The sequence below is a fragment of the Microplitis mediator genome, chromosome 1 (genome assembly GCF_029852145.1).
Source record: "Microplitis mediator isolate UGA2020A chromosome 1, iyMicMedi2.1, whole genome shotgun sequence".
Taxonomy (NCBI): Eukaryota; Metazoa; Arthropoda; class Insecta; order Hymenoptera; family Braconidae; genus Microplitis; species Microplitis mediator.
The window spans coordinates 3,542,888-3,557,336 of NC_079969.1; the positions used below are offsets into that span (position 1 = coordinate 3,542,888).

At 29.1% G+C, this 14,449-nt stretch overlaps 2 protein-coding genes across 2 annotated transcripts; one reads left to right on the plus strand and one right to left on the minus strand.

Annotated features, from left to right (window-relative positions):
- Positions 1–197: 197 nt before the first annotated feature.
- Positions 198–10,483, plus strand: LOC130667841 (putative uncharacterized protein DDB_G0280555). The gene is made up of 5 exons (XM_057469711.1): positions 198–426; positions 3,603–3,781; positions 3,859–4,016; positions 5,681–7,640; positions 9,918–10,483. The coding sequence occupies exons 2-5, from the start codon at positions 3,701–3,703 to the stop codon at positions 10,008–10,010; spliced, it is 2,292 nt and encodes a 763-aa protein (XP_057325694.1). The 5' UTR covers positions 198–426; positions 3,603–3,700; the 3' UTR covers positions 10,011–10,483.
- A 119-nt stretch (positions 10,484–10,602) lies between these two features.
- LOC130667850 (uncharacterized) lies at positions 10,603–14,045 on the minus strand. The gene is made up of 4 exons (XM_057469723.1): positions 13,886–14,045; positions 13,433–13,628; positions 13,325–13,362; positions 10,603–12,312 (listed from the first exon to the last, which is right to left on the minus strand). Exons 1-4 carry the CDS (start codon positions 13,938–13,940, stop codon positions 12,074–12,076), a joined length of 528 nt encoding a protein of 175 aa, XP_057325706.1. The 5' UTR covers positions 13,941–14,045; the 3' UTR covers positions 10,603–12,073.
- Positions 14,046–14,449: the final 404 nt, after the last annotated feature.

A 14,449-nucleotide genomic window follows, 5' to 3' on the forward strand; every position in this document is an offset into this window, starting at 1 on the left:
ACACGCGCCGCCATTTTGTCCCTATAATTGTTTCTCAATCGTTGACAAGTTAGAAATTTTCTGTATCATTTTTCAAAAAGAAATTATTATTACCGGTGTATATTCATACACATGTGCTCATTATATATATATATCTAATGTATACTAAAATTTGCGGAATGGAATTGAAATCTTTTTGTCCGTCTTCCGGTCACGATACTGCGTATGATGAACACACTACCAAATAGTTTTCTATATATAATATACCGCCAGTTATTATTGACGTAAATGTATGAGTGTCACATAACAAAGATACAAAATCAAAAAGTGCAAAAGTGAGAGCGAAATAATAAATAAATGAACGTTAACGTGAGTGTAGAAAAATAAAAATGGCCAACGAGTTTAAGTTTTTAGTTGGTGTTAAATGACGCTACTACTAAATTAAAGGTAATGTATGATAATAATTATTGATATATTAGTAAATAAATTTTAAATTACTAGTTGAATATGATAATGTTATTTTGCATTGAGTTTGCGGGGATGTTATATTGAATTTCCGTAATTATTTTAGTTATTTATATTTTGTTATGGGTACACTTTCTAATTTAACTATAATCTAGTGACCATTTCGTCCATGGGCCCGCGCAATGTAACGGTGTGTTTATATTTCGTTATATATTTTGTGTACACACATACATTTATATGATTTTTTGAAAATATATATCATTCATGATAACATTGAACAAAAAAATTCATTTTGAATTTTGAATTTTTTCATTTTGAATTTCAGTTCGTAAATTTAAATTTTGAAAATGTGTTTCATATATTATGTACACATGTATATATTTCGTTGATTTATTAAATGGATTGAAATTTATGACAATGAAATTACCTGAGGTTTCAAATTTTTTTTAAATTATAAATTGAGAAAAAAATATTTCAAATTTTGAACCCGGTTTTTTTCCACGTGTATATTTTTTATTAGGATTTTTTGAAAAAAAATATGAAATTTTTTTATCTTTTACTAATTTCAGAATATGGCTAAAAGTAGCAGACAATAAAAAAAATTTTTTTTAAACTAAACAACTAAAATTTTTATGATCCTGAAGTTAGCAGCCAATTAGTAATTTCCGGATTTTTTTTTTCAAAAAAAAAAAACTAAAAATATGCACATGTAGAAAATTTAAAAAACTACAGGTGCAATTTTTTAAAATATTTTTTTCTTTATAGTTTGTCTAAAAAAAATCCAAAAATTATTAGACGTCTGCTAACTTCAGTCTCATAAATTTTTATAAAAAAAACTTGAAAATTTTAAATCAGAAATTTAAAAAAATATTTTGTTGCATCATAGGAAATTTTTAATTTACTTACAAGTAATTTGTTAATAAAAATAAAAAAATCTACCGGCTAATTTTATTGTCATATTTCAGGATTTTTTAAATTTTTATTTTTATATATAATCAAAATATCGAAAAACAAAAAATGATGACATTGATGAAATATATTTAATTTATTTTATGTTAATGAATAATTATTAGTTTTTGTTAAACCTGTAACTATGTACGTATCAGTAGCAAAACACTCGAGGCAGAAAAACTGAATGATAATTTTAAAAATACTTTAATGAATCATATAACTGTAATGTGTATATACATACATCGATATTTTATCAGAGATATTGATTTAACAGAAAAAAACGATTATAATAATTTTTTAAATGGCCGTCGATAAGCAATTACGTGACAACTAACATCCCTATCAAAAAAATCCATATGGGCATCCAGCCTAGATTCCTATGTGGGTTCCCACAGGCCGTTTTCGGATGGATTTCCATATGGTTTCATATAGGAATCCAGCATAGGTCCCAATATAGATTCTCACGTCCCATGGAAATTCACACCATGCCAAATCCATATGGAAATCTAGTATGAATTTCCATGTGAATTTCTACGAAAATTCATGGGAATCTGCACCCTGTCAAAATGGGTATCTAGGTACCCATGGTTACCTACATGGAGTCTTGTATAAATCCATACACTCCTATATTTATTCCTATAGATTCTTACATAAATCCATACTTTCCTATATGGGTTCCCATGGAATCCCATATGAATTTTTCTGACATTGTTGGGTTTCTGTATAAGTAATTTCTATAGAATCCAGGATATGTGGATTTCTATAGGAACCTACATCGGAATCCATCTGAAAAAACCATGTGGGTACATAAGAATCTAGGCTGGATTCCCATATGGATTTTTTTTCATAGGGAATACTTCTTTAATTAATTAATTAATAAATCAATAACTTATTACGATTCTATAGAAATTACTTATATAGAAACCCATGGGTTTCACAAAAAAATCCATATATCCGTTCCTATATGGGAATCCAGGTATCCACAGTTTCCTATACAGATTTCCCATATAGAAATCATACCCATGGTGTTCCTACATGGATTCTTATAAATTCATACAATCCCATATTAATTCCTATATAATCTCACATAAATCTATATTATTTTCTTTCCTATGGGTTCCCATGCAATCCCACATGGATTTTTCCGATAGACAGACGTAACTTTTAAAAAACTGCATTCAAAAATTCAAAACTATATTCAATAAAATTTGTCGTGAAATCATTTGAGTACAAAAACGTGTACATTAAAATACATCATTAATCGACTTCCCTGGTGGAAATTTTTCGGACTTATCTCTGAAGAAGTCTTTAAAATTTTAAAACTGAGTTTTGATGTATCTGATCATCGGAACGTTTTTCGCGCAACGAAAATTGAAATAAATTTATGTAATTCGACTTGAGGGGTAATTAGGGACGGCCTGCAATTTTCGGCTGACGTGCAAAATATTTTAGAAATTCAAATCCAGTATATTTTTTAGTTTTTTTATTTTCGCGCCACAAAAAACTTCCCGATCTTCAGGTGCATGAGTTTTGCAGTGAAAATTTCGAAAAATTTCCACCAGGGTTTACATTAAATTTTTTTCTTTTATTCAAAAAATTTATATTTTACTAAATTTTTTTTTATTCGTAATTTAAAATAATTCTATAAATAAGTACATAAATCTCAAGTTTTTTATCAAATAATTTTTTAAGTCCGTAAAAAAAAATGTCATTCTTTATTCTTTTTATTTATATCTAATGACTAATGTTACAAATTCACTAACATCCATCTAGAGTAACCGATAGCGATAATTAGACCAATGTTATCGTGATTAATGATAATTAGATAAGGTGGTTTTAGCGCCATTATTGACATATAACACATTTTTTCTTTATTCTTTTCAAAGATTATTTGTTCAGTTAAAAGTATTTTGCAGATACGAATTAGATTTCACTTTAGTATATATTCAAATATTTTATTTTTTATACATATTATATTTTATCTCATTTATTTTTCAGTCAAAAGTCATTTTTTTCAGTACCATTCAATTAAAAAATTTATCATCTACACAAAGGCAATTAATTTTTTATCATTTTTTTTTCTACTGAAGTTTTTTAAATTTTTATAAGAAAAAAAATTAACCAGTAATTTTTACTGTTTATTAAATTTCTTTACTGTAAATAATTTACTTAGTTTACAAAAAATAATCAACATAAAATTTTTTCAGATAATATTGGAATTCAAACTCAAGAAAAATATATATATGTATATAATTACTTATATATATGCTAATTGTTAATTGTAAATGATTGACATTAAAAAACCATGACAACTTTACAAGATGTGTCTGCACAATTGATGAAACCTGCTAAAGATCTAGCTGATTGGAATTTCCCTCTGTCAAAGGTCGTACTTATTTATAATTAATGATAATTTTAATTTGTAAATTTAATGACAGTACTAATTATTATTTTTTTTAACAGGTGCTTGAGAGCTATTACACATTACTAGATCAACAAGAAGAGTTAAATTTTGGTGAAGCTGCATTAGTTTTGCAAAATTCAGCAAATGTTTATGTAAGACGAGTTGAATCTTTGTATCAAGAGACAACAGCATTACAACAGTCTTTTTTAAACCATGAGTAAGTATAGGATTTAAATATGTACTTAAATTTTTTTATTTATTTATTGTTTTTTGGCCATGGAGTCTAGGCTCCTTGCGGCCATCATGAATTCAATTATTTAATAATCAAATAGTATATAGGACAAATATATAATCATATATAGAAATGAAAATACAAATGTAAGCTAAGTTTACAATAATGATACACTATCATCATCACAATAATATCATTCATTTAACAATATTATCATTTATCAAACATCAATCTTTTAAATTCGACAGATAATAATTAAAGCACGACATACGAAATTCCTTAAAGATACATTGATTTGCACAGTAGGGTGGGCCGAAAATCCGCTTTTTTTTTAATTTTCATTATTAATATCAAAAATACTTTTCCTTGTACAAAAAAAAAATTTTTCGGAAATCAAAAAATTTCAGGTCGATATCTTCGGCTCGCCAAATTCCGCTAAAATTAGAAGTTGTTTAAAATTTTTTTTCCAACACATTTTGATCGGAAATTTAATTCTCTACAAAAAAGGTCCTATAATAAAATTACGTGAAGTTGATAGTTACTCAGATAATTGCATAAAAATATTTTTGGTATTAATAATAAAAATTCAAAAAAAGCGGATTTTCGGTCCACCCTATTGCACAGGCTCTTGGAAGTTTGTTCCACGCTCTTATTGCACTAACAATGAACGACTTATCATATTTAACACTGTGACAATTAGGGAGTACTAGTAGGTCTTGTCTATCATCGTCTCTTCGGAGTCTAGGTTCAACCGTAAATAATTCACTATGAAATAGAGGCCAATTTATTATTATTATTAAAATTTGTTTATTTAAATGCTCAGGGGGTTATACCCGGTAGTCCAACTTCCGGTAGTAATTATTATTATTATTAGTATGAATATTTTCTGTCCTCCGGCCGGAAAGTGGCAACTTTCGGGCCGCTGCCCTGAACGAAGTTGCAACTTTCCGGCTCCGTCGAGCAAACAAAAAGTATACGCACCTTGGCCAGTAAAAAAGAAAGCCTCAGATCACATGTTTGTCAGCCTCGGCTAACATTTACATGTAATCTGAGACTTTTTTTATTTTACTGGCCTAGGTATGTTTTATACTATTGTTTAAATGCTCAAGGGGTGATCCCTGGTAGTCCGACTCTACCGAGGATCGCTCCTGAGTGTCATCCGTTACTGTTTCGATGCTTCATCAACAAATTGGTTAGCGAGGGCATCGGCCCAAATTCTGTTTCTTAAACAAACGGAAGAATCCGAGAATAACAGCCTTCTGAATTCGCGAAGCCAGACACAACGCGACGAACAAAAGACTTTTATTCCTCCAGTTATCATATAAAATTTTTGATCTTAGACTCAAGTGGATCTCAATATATTTACTGACATCATAAAGATTTATAAGAACATCAATTAAATTTTTCCGACAAATGCTACATCAAATCATTTCTATAAAAACAAAGTTAAAAAAACTTTACTACGTCAACTCAACACATTTTGTTAGACCTGATTTATTTTTTCCGACATTCAAAGCATTTAGTCTGCATTTACTTCAATATTTTTCGTACCCATTCATGATAATTCTATGGTTCAAATCGCGTGCAAATTCTAGACTCAAATTATTTGGTACAATAAATAATAAATAAAAAAATTGAATTGTCTCCAGACATGAAGAGGAAGCAGAAAAGGGAACAAAATCAACCCGCCGATCCCGTAAAACTCAGATAGATTTCAAAAATTTTGATCTTCTAAACTTATCATCCGAAACAATTAAAAACTCGACTCAAAAGTCGATTCCGTCAAAGATTCAAAAAATAAAATTAATTAACCAACGTTACCCTCAACTGGAAAACATCACACGGCAAACATTCACCAACGACATAATTGACATCAACGGTGAAACGATCGGCAAAAAATACGACTTTCGTTGTAACCAACAATTATCCACATCACGTATGCTCATAGATGCAATAACCCCACTAGAATTTACGTCCGCACCATCAGTTAGTCAGTCCACTAGTTCTAATTGTACTTCCGAAAGTTCACAATCAATTTCTGTTGATTCAAATCCGCAGAATCTCGATGTTGACACAAGTCCTGATAATACAGAGACCGATTTGAATTTTGAAAATTTTGACTCATGTTCCGATTACGACACTCATGCCAACGGAATGTTAAGTCCGACAATTGAGTCAGCTTATGGATCAACGACATCGAATTCAAATCCCAATACTCCTAGTTCGCGTATAAATTCTGATTTTTCAGCGCCAATTAGTGACTCAAGTGGTCGTGATTCTGATGAGCCCTTGCTGTCATCAGATACCGATACTCCAATCGATTGTGATACAAGTAATGAATTAATTGATGAATCTGATAATGTGACACCTGATCCACTATCAGATTTAAATCATGGGACTCAAGAATCAGGAATTAGAACACAAGAATCAGAGACAAGAAGCCCAGAATTAGTGACAGAAAGCACAAAATTAAAGTCTAGTAGTATAGAATTAAATAATTTATCAGTAGAGTCTGAAAATATTAAAACTCAAGTACAAAATTCGAATAAAATAATTGAAAATTGTGATAATAACCAAAGTCTTGATAAAATTCCAAGAACACGTGACTCGATAGAAACAGATGCTGGTTACACATCCGGTGATCCTGATGACTGTCAATCATTTTCACCAATCAAGAGATTGCGTAGCTCAGTAAATTCCATTCCAGATAACTCTGATTCAAATAATAATAGTAATATTAATAGTGATAACATCAGTATCCTTGACCCAATACCATTTGAATCGAGTGTACCAGACAAATTACCCCGTTTGAGGCGCGAATTTAAACTGCCCTGTCACGTTGCTCTTCTGAAAGGATCGAGGAAAACAAAGAAACGCAAATTGACGGACAATGAGTGGAAGAAAAATCAACTGAAGTCATTTTTGATGAGCGACAATGAGAGTTTGAGGGACAAGAAGTTGAAGAAGTTGATTGCTGATAACAAAGAGGAAATAAAACGGATGTTCAATGAACGGAAGGAACTCGTTGAAGAAATCGAACGCGCTAATTATTGTCCTGTGATGATCGGTGATGACTTAGTTGGGTATGAGTCCAGGTTGATGGATGATGACGTAGGCTGTGATGATGGCATGAGGATCGATGAGGACGATAATGACGACTGTCGAAGCGAGAGGAGGATTGAGGCGAAGAGGAATAAATTGTTTACGAGTTATTCTGATGGTTTCTATTCGTCCCCGCGTTCCCTTGATGATTTTTCTGACCTCGAGACAACTGGAGATGGTTTGGAATTTGCGGAGAGACTGCAGGAAACGGAGTCTGCAACTGTGGACCAGAGTTTGATGGAGAGAATCGAGAGGAAAATGGAAGAACTGAGGAAGGAATTTGATGTGAGAAATGAACGGGAAGAAGAATCGGCTAAATGGCTGGAAACTATGGAAGCTCTGAAAGTGGTCGCTAATAGACCGAGTTTTCATGTCGATGAGTATGAGAAAAGAATTTTAGACAGTTTGAAAATGAAGGAAACGCATCAGGTGGATTTCCATGAAATCGCGGAAAATGAAGAGGAACCGGGAAATATCGCGAGACTGTTCGTTGCTTCGTTACATTTGGTAAGATTTTATTATTTTTATTATATATATATTTTTTTTTATTGATCGGCCAATCAGAAATGACCAGTGTTTAATGAAGAAAATTTAAACGCGTGCATGGTTGTCCTGTTTTATCAAAGCTGCTAAGATAACAAGATTTTCTGATCAGAAAGTTGATGTCAGGTAGAGGTGCCGTTTTTTGCCACTTTAGGGCCAATTTTGGATACTGGAAAAATTTAAATAAGATAATTTGTAAAAGACCCAATAACACAATCAATTTTTTAAATATGTTTAAGTATACTAAGGGAAAAGCCCCTATACCCGCTCACTTTTCATTGGAGTGAGATTAAATCATTCAATATAAATTAATAAATAAAATGAAAAACCATATTTTTTTTTTTATAGTTATTTTTTGAAGTTTCGAGTATTAGAATAAAATTTAAGTTTGAAGAATAATCTTGATAATTAATTATTATTAATTTTTTAAATAAGGTCCTTGAGTGTACCCATAGTCGCTCACTAAAAGTTGTGATGTACCATTACTCGACCAACACATGGCCCTATAGTCGCTCAAAGACAATATCAATTAAACTATGATAAGTTTATTGATTTGGACAAATAATTTATAAATTATACTACTTTATTCTTTCATAATATAAAATTTCATGAATTTTAAAAATGTATTTAATAAGATATAGTTATAATAATTCTTAAAAAATTTGACGTACCCTAAATTTAATCTAACGAATGAACGTTAAAGTAAAAAATGACCGGCTTTGCGCGATTTTGAAAACAGTCATTTAATTTAAATTTATCATCTATTATAAAATAATTTGATACATCATATTTTAATATATTTAGATTCACAAATAATTATTTATCAATAATAATATTTTTAGTTGTAATTTTTTTTTATAAAAATTATAAAAAAACGCCTTAAACACCTTAGCGACTAATGGTACTGAGCGAAGATAGGGGCTTTTACCTTACTATCCCACTATTAAAATGAAAATTTTATTTCACACTTTTTCATTAATTAAAATAAAGGACTAAATGTCCAAAAGTAGAGCAGTGGCCACAAATGGTATCTCTACCCTTGTTGCAATCAACCTGACGACTTTCAACTTTTGTAACTGTTGACTACAAGTTATTAGCAACTTTCCCAGAAAGCTTACGGCTCATCCTAGACATTGCGCTCAAGAAATAATAGCTGACTTAGTCTACTTGTTACGTAATAAACTATTATGAGGCTGATCCTAAAGTTAGTAGACAATTAAAAATTTTTGGATTTTTTTTCCAACGTCAATTACAAAAAAAAAAAATGCACATGTAAAAAATTTAAAAAACTGTGAGTGCAATTTTTAAAAATAATTTTTTTTTATAATCATGGTGGCCACATTTCTGGAAAACCTGGAAACGTCTGGGAATTATAAATATACTGGAAAAGTCAGGGAAATGTCAGGGAATTTCGTCACAAAGCTGGAAAAATTTTCACTTTATTTCTTTTGACTGAAAAAATCCTCCAAATTTAGTTTTCTGTCAAAACTGTTCAAAAAGTGACGCGGCGCGAATGCGGTTGTAAAACCATCAGGAAAAAACATTAGTAGAAATTGATTCCAATAGCGAAAAAATGAAGCAGTTAGAATTATCAAGGCTGTTAGAAAAAAAAGTCTTAGTAGAAACCAATCGCCAGGATCTTCAAGCTATTAACATCCATATTGACAAGTTAAAAAACTAAAAACATTAAATGTATACATAAGTGATGAACTAATAAGTTTCACTATATTTATTATTCGCGTACTTCATTAATACTTTATTAATATTCTATGAAATATTCTTATTTATGAAATTTATTCTAGTGAAAATGAAAAATTTATTTATATTTTATTATAGAGTAAGTTATATAAAAACATGGATTTCAAATAAAAAATAAAAAATTATTCATTTAATAAATAAAAAAAAAAACAATGAACATTGACAAATAATAAAAAAAAGTTTCATTTAACGACAATGATTAATTATTGATTAAACTGACTTATACCATTTTATTTTAAATTAAATAAATATTTCCAATGATTTAATATTACTACACATAGTCAGGGAATTTTTGAATTGTTTGACTGGAATACCTGGAAAAGTCAGAGAATTTCAATCTCAAAAATCTGTGGCCACCATGTATAATTCATTTTTTAAAAAATCCAAAAATTATTAGACGTCTGTCAGACATTAAGTGGCGTTTATTTTGATCATGTATTACATAAGAAATGAAATAATTAATTATATTTTATTTATTTACAGGCGAATACTTACAATGTAGAAATAAATGTCAATGACATCAATAGTGAGGTCAATTTGACGTTACTTGAAAACGCTGATGCAGAAACAAGTTGAGATAAAAACTTCTACATTGTTTAATAATTACCAAAAAGTGTTCGTATTTAAATGGAAAAAAAAAAAATTCCGTTTACTTAATTGTCAAACAATCCGTTAATTGTTTGGAACAAAACACTCATTGAAGCGAATCAAAATATAATAAACATCTGAGGGGACGAAAGATATAAATTGACTTAATAATAAATAGAATATATATTTATCATTAATTTAAATCTATAAATATTTTTTAAAAACTGACATAAACGATATATTGATATTTTTCTACAGAGTTTTGTAGTTAAAACAAAAAATAAATTTAAAAAAAAGTGATTAAAAATTTTTCAAAAGTTTATATATATTTTGATTACTAATTTTAATTTTTAATACTTTGTTTTATTATAGTTTTTTTTTTATTTTAAAAAAGAGTAATATATAAAAATGTTTTATTTAAAATATACTTAAATATTCATCATTTTTTCATTTTATCATGAAAATTATATTTTAATTTATCATCACAAATTCGTAGGTTAAAAAAAGATTTTTGTATACGAGTATCCGAAATACTTCTATTTTTTTCTAATTTAATAAAAATAAAAATTCACTCAATAAATTCCATATTAAATAACAATAGTTTTTATTATTATTTGTTTTTACATGTAAATAATTTTAAACTGTATTAATAATTTATTTATATTTATAGTTTATAAAATAAATAATATGTTAACAGTGAGAATAATTGTTTTTTATACATAAATAATTTTCCATTTGTTTAAATAAAAATAAATTCATGTTTTTAGTTGCAAATTGTTATTTATTCCCGAAAAAAAATTTTTTATGGTGAACCAGAGCTTGTGCAAGGTGGCCACAAACCGGGAAAATCGGGAAATATCATGAAAATGTCAGGGAATTCCGAAAAGTATCCGGGAATTAAATTGTAACAGTTCAAAATTTAAAAAATTTTAAATTATACACTAGTTATAAAAATTAAGGGATGTCAAAAAAATTTCAAATTTTAAAGTGATTTTCAACAGGTTGTAATTCGAAAGAAAATGGTCATAAGACAAAAACAAAGAAGGCAAATTGTAGCTTCAAGTGTCTAGTTTTCTGATCTGGTCTTTAAATTTTTTTATTATGTGCGGTTCCGGAGTAATCCTAAGAAAACTATCGAAAAAGAAATTTACCAAATTTTTGGTCGTCCTAAAAACGGTCTTCGAGCTTCAATAAATTTTTTTCGATAATTATGGTTGATTTTTAATTGCTCCGGAACCGTGCATAATAAAAAAATTTAAAGACCCAGCTCAGAAAACTAGACACTTGAAGCTACAGTTTGACTTTTTGTTTTTATTGTACGACCATTTTCCTTCGAGTTACAAACTGTTGAAAATTAATAAAAAATTTGAAATTTTTTTAATATCCCTTAATTTTTGTAACCAGTGTATTTTTAATTTATTTAAATCATAAAATTTCTTATTTAATATTTAAACTTATACATTTTTAACATCGAATAATCAAAAGTAGGCAATATTAATTTATTTTATTGCCATTTTATGGTTTCTCGCATGATTTCATTATCAAATTTAATTATTAAAAATGAAAATATAATAAAAACTTTGAATATCTTAAAGATACGAATAAAATTTCTAAATCAGGGAAAAATGTGAAAAACTTTACTGGAAAACTGGGAAATATCAGGGAATTTTGAAATAATTTCTTTGTGGCCACCCTGTTATGGTCGAGCAGACAACATTCTTGTTCTAGAAGCCAAGAACTGACCAGGCTTGGGTTCGAATCCCGTAGTAAGCAAATGAATTATTTTTCACAAGTTATTATAATGCATTGCCTACAAAAACTAGACTTCTCTAGTCTTCATGGCATTGCCCTTTGAAGTTCGTTCCATATAGACGCCAGACTGCCACCTGTCTGAAGTCTTGCCCACTAACACGCTTCGCGATTGCAAATAAGTTTGAAAAAAGATGAGAAAAGACTGCAAATGAAATTATGGGATAGAAAATACAATCAAAAGAAATGAGCAGGAAAAAGTTTAGAGTAATTTGCCCCATATTTAATTCACATGTTTTTTTTTAAGCTGATGAATTAAGTTGTGATTGCCATGAATTCGGAATGAGTTCATCAAGACGGCGATCGAGAAAATGAAGGCAAGTAGATAATTCAGTTGCCGCGTCTTCAATTGACTTCACATACTTATCGTTTAAATTTGGTAATGACGTTTCTGCTGATTGAACACGATTTTCTAAATCTGTAAATTTAGATTGGATCGCATCGATGTAACTCGGTAAAATTGTACGACTTTCGACAGGACCTAAAAATTTATTTATTGTTTATTATTCAGCTGGCCAAAGTCAACTCAAATTCAATAACTGAATTGACAAAAAAAAAAATATATATCGTGTTGCTAAACTCAAAAAGGCGGGAAATTTGTTTTTTATTTGCTAATAAAATGGTGGGATTATTCTGAGTTAAAATGAAAGAAAAATTTGCGTCGAAAGGGCGGAAGTCTTAAATTATACGAATTTTTCGGGTTAAAATTTAAAAAACTTTTGAAACTAATAAACATTTTTAAGTTATCAGTCTTCAGTCAGTAATCTATTGGTCATCTATCAGTCATCTATGGAAACTCTCAGTATTTTGATAGAATTAGACCCAAATTCGAAACTTTCGGGATGGCGGGACACTCAATCTTATTTAAAATTTAAAATTATAAAAAAAAATTTGAACAATTATACACGTGGAAAATAATTTCTACGCAGTTACAGTAATTTTTTTATGATAGGGGTTATCAGATATTTTCGGAAACAAAATCTCTCAATACAAAACACAGACTGCATTTTGATGCATTACTGTCTGATCTAGCGAAATGCGCTTTAATTGTTTGATAATATTCATTTGTTTAAGAGAAAAACTCGGCCAAAGTTTCCATTTACTGTACAAGTGCAAAAAAGATAGTATTGTTCGTAGACTTGAGTGTGATAGAGACAAAAGTGCGAACTCCTGATAATTCAAAATTTTTTTTCGTACGCCTTTTTGTCGTAGTCTAGTAAAAGAGACCTTTAAATGCGAATTTTGAGATAAGTATCGGAACTTTTGATATAAGTTACTCTTAAGCGTCTACAATAAAGTAGTGAAGAAATTTTTTCGACCACCCCCCGGGTAGGGTTGAAAAAAATTCAAAAAAAGTGTTTTTTCAAAATTTTGGGAAAATGTTAAGAGCTAGAGAAAAAAGTCCTCAATCAAAGTTGTATTGATCCCTATTTTTTTATTGTCTTGTCTCTTTGGGATTAGCAACGCGATATATTAATACTGATAGTAATTACAAAATTGATGAACTCCAACGACGTCTATAATGAATGGTCTGAAAAACAAAATATTAAATTTATGAATGAAGTTTTATTTATTTATAAGTAGAAAGAAGTAAAAAATACTTTTCAGATGACGATCCATTCAATAAAGTTGACATTGGAATTAGATTATTGTCAAACCGTCGAACTTTAAGTACTCGTGAACTATCATCCTCAAGATCAATCGATCTATAGATCATTGATTTTAATTCATCCGGAATTAAATTATGGCCTAATGTTAACTTCTGTAAACTCGTTTGCAATTTTGCTGTATCAGATTCTAAAAAAATTATAATCATTAGATATAATTGTATAGATGTATGCCCTATTTAAAAATTCCCATAGAATCCACTCAAATGCGACAAAAACTGCGTAGAATCCTATAGACTGTATTGGTTTCTATGCAGTTTTTGTCGCATTTGAGTGGATTCTATGGGACTTCTTGGATAGGGTGTGTAGATTATTTATGTATTCTGTCTTATAAATAGCAGATATTATTTTTTTAATGAAAGAATATACAAAATTGTAAATAATTACCAAGTTTATCGTATCTTCGAATCAAAACCCATGTATTTATTTCTTTCATACCCATTTTGAAATCGTGATTTTTAGTTAGTGTTCAAAAACAAGACTGATTCTAATTGTGATATATAAAAATAGGTGAGAATAAACAGTATATCAATACCTAGAAAATAATATGTGTGAATATAGCAGACATACGACACTCGAAAGCTTCAACAATCGATAGCTCTGCGTAGGAACTGTTTTTGAATCGGGAATATTCCTTTACGCGCATTACTCTATTTATTTTTTCTTTATTATACATTTTTCGGGGCTGTAATTTTGGAAGTAAAACTTAAAAAAATATTCTCATCAATATATATAACAATATAAAAAAAATCAGTCATCCATTTCTATTCTTTTCTACGCACAACTTTTTTTTTTTATTAAAATTTTCCGAATATATAGCGAAATATAATTATCAAAAAAATTGCTATAAAAAGCGCATGTCAAAATCTATGAGTATTTTTTAAAATTTACTTTTACATAAAAGTTATTAATATTTTTCTTAACCAGGGAGTCTCCATTTTTTCATTCAAA

Bases quoted from the DNA above. Each gene is read 5' to 3' on its own strand.
- LOC130667841 (XM_057469711.1), top strand. From the start codon at position 3,701: ATGACAACTTTACAAGATGTGTCTGCACAATTGATGAAACCTGCTAAA. The intron at 3,782-3,858 runs GTCGTACTTATT...TTTTTTTAACAG, and splicing joins GGAATTTCCCTCTGTCAAAG to GTGCTTGAGAGCTATTACAC. The intron at 4,017-5,680 runs GTAAGTATAGGA...AATTGTCTCCAG, and splicing joins CAGTCTTTTTTAAACCATGA to ACATGAAGAGGAAGCAGAAA.
- LOC130667850 (XM_057469723.1), bottom strand. From the start codon at position 13,940: ATGGGTATGAAAGAAATAAATACATGGGTTTTGATTCGAAGATACGAT. The intron at 13,629-13,885 runs GTAATTATTTAC...TAATTTTTTTAG, and splicing joins TCGAAGATACGATAAACTTG to AATCTGATACAGCAAAATTG. The intron at 13,363-13,432 runs GTATTTTTTACT...TTTGTTTTTCAG, and splicing joins AATGGATCGTCATCTGAAAA to ACCATTCATTATAGACGTCG.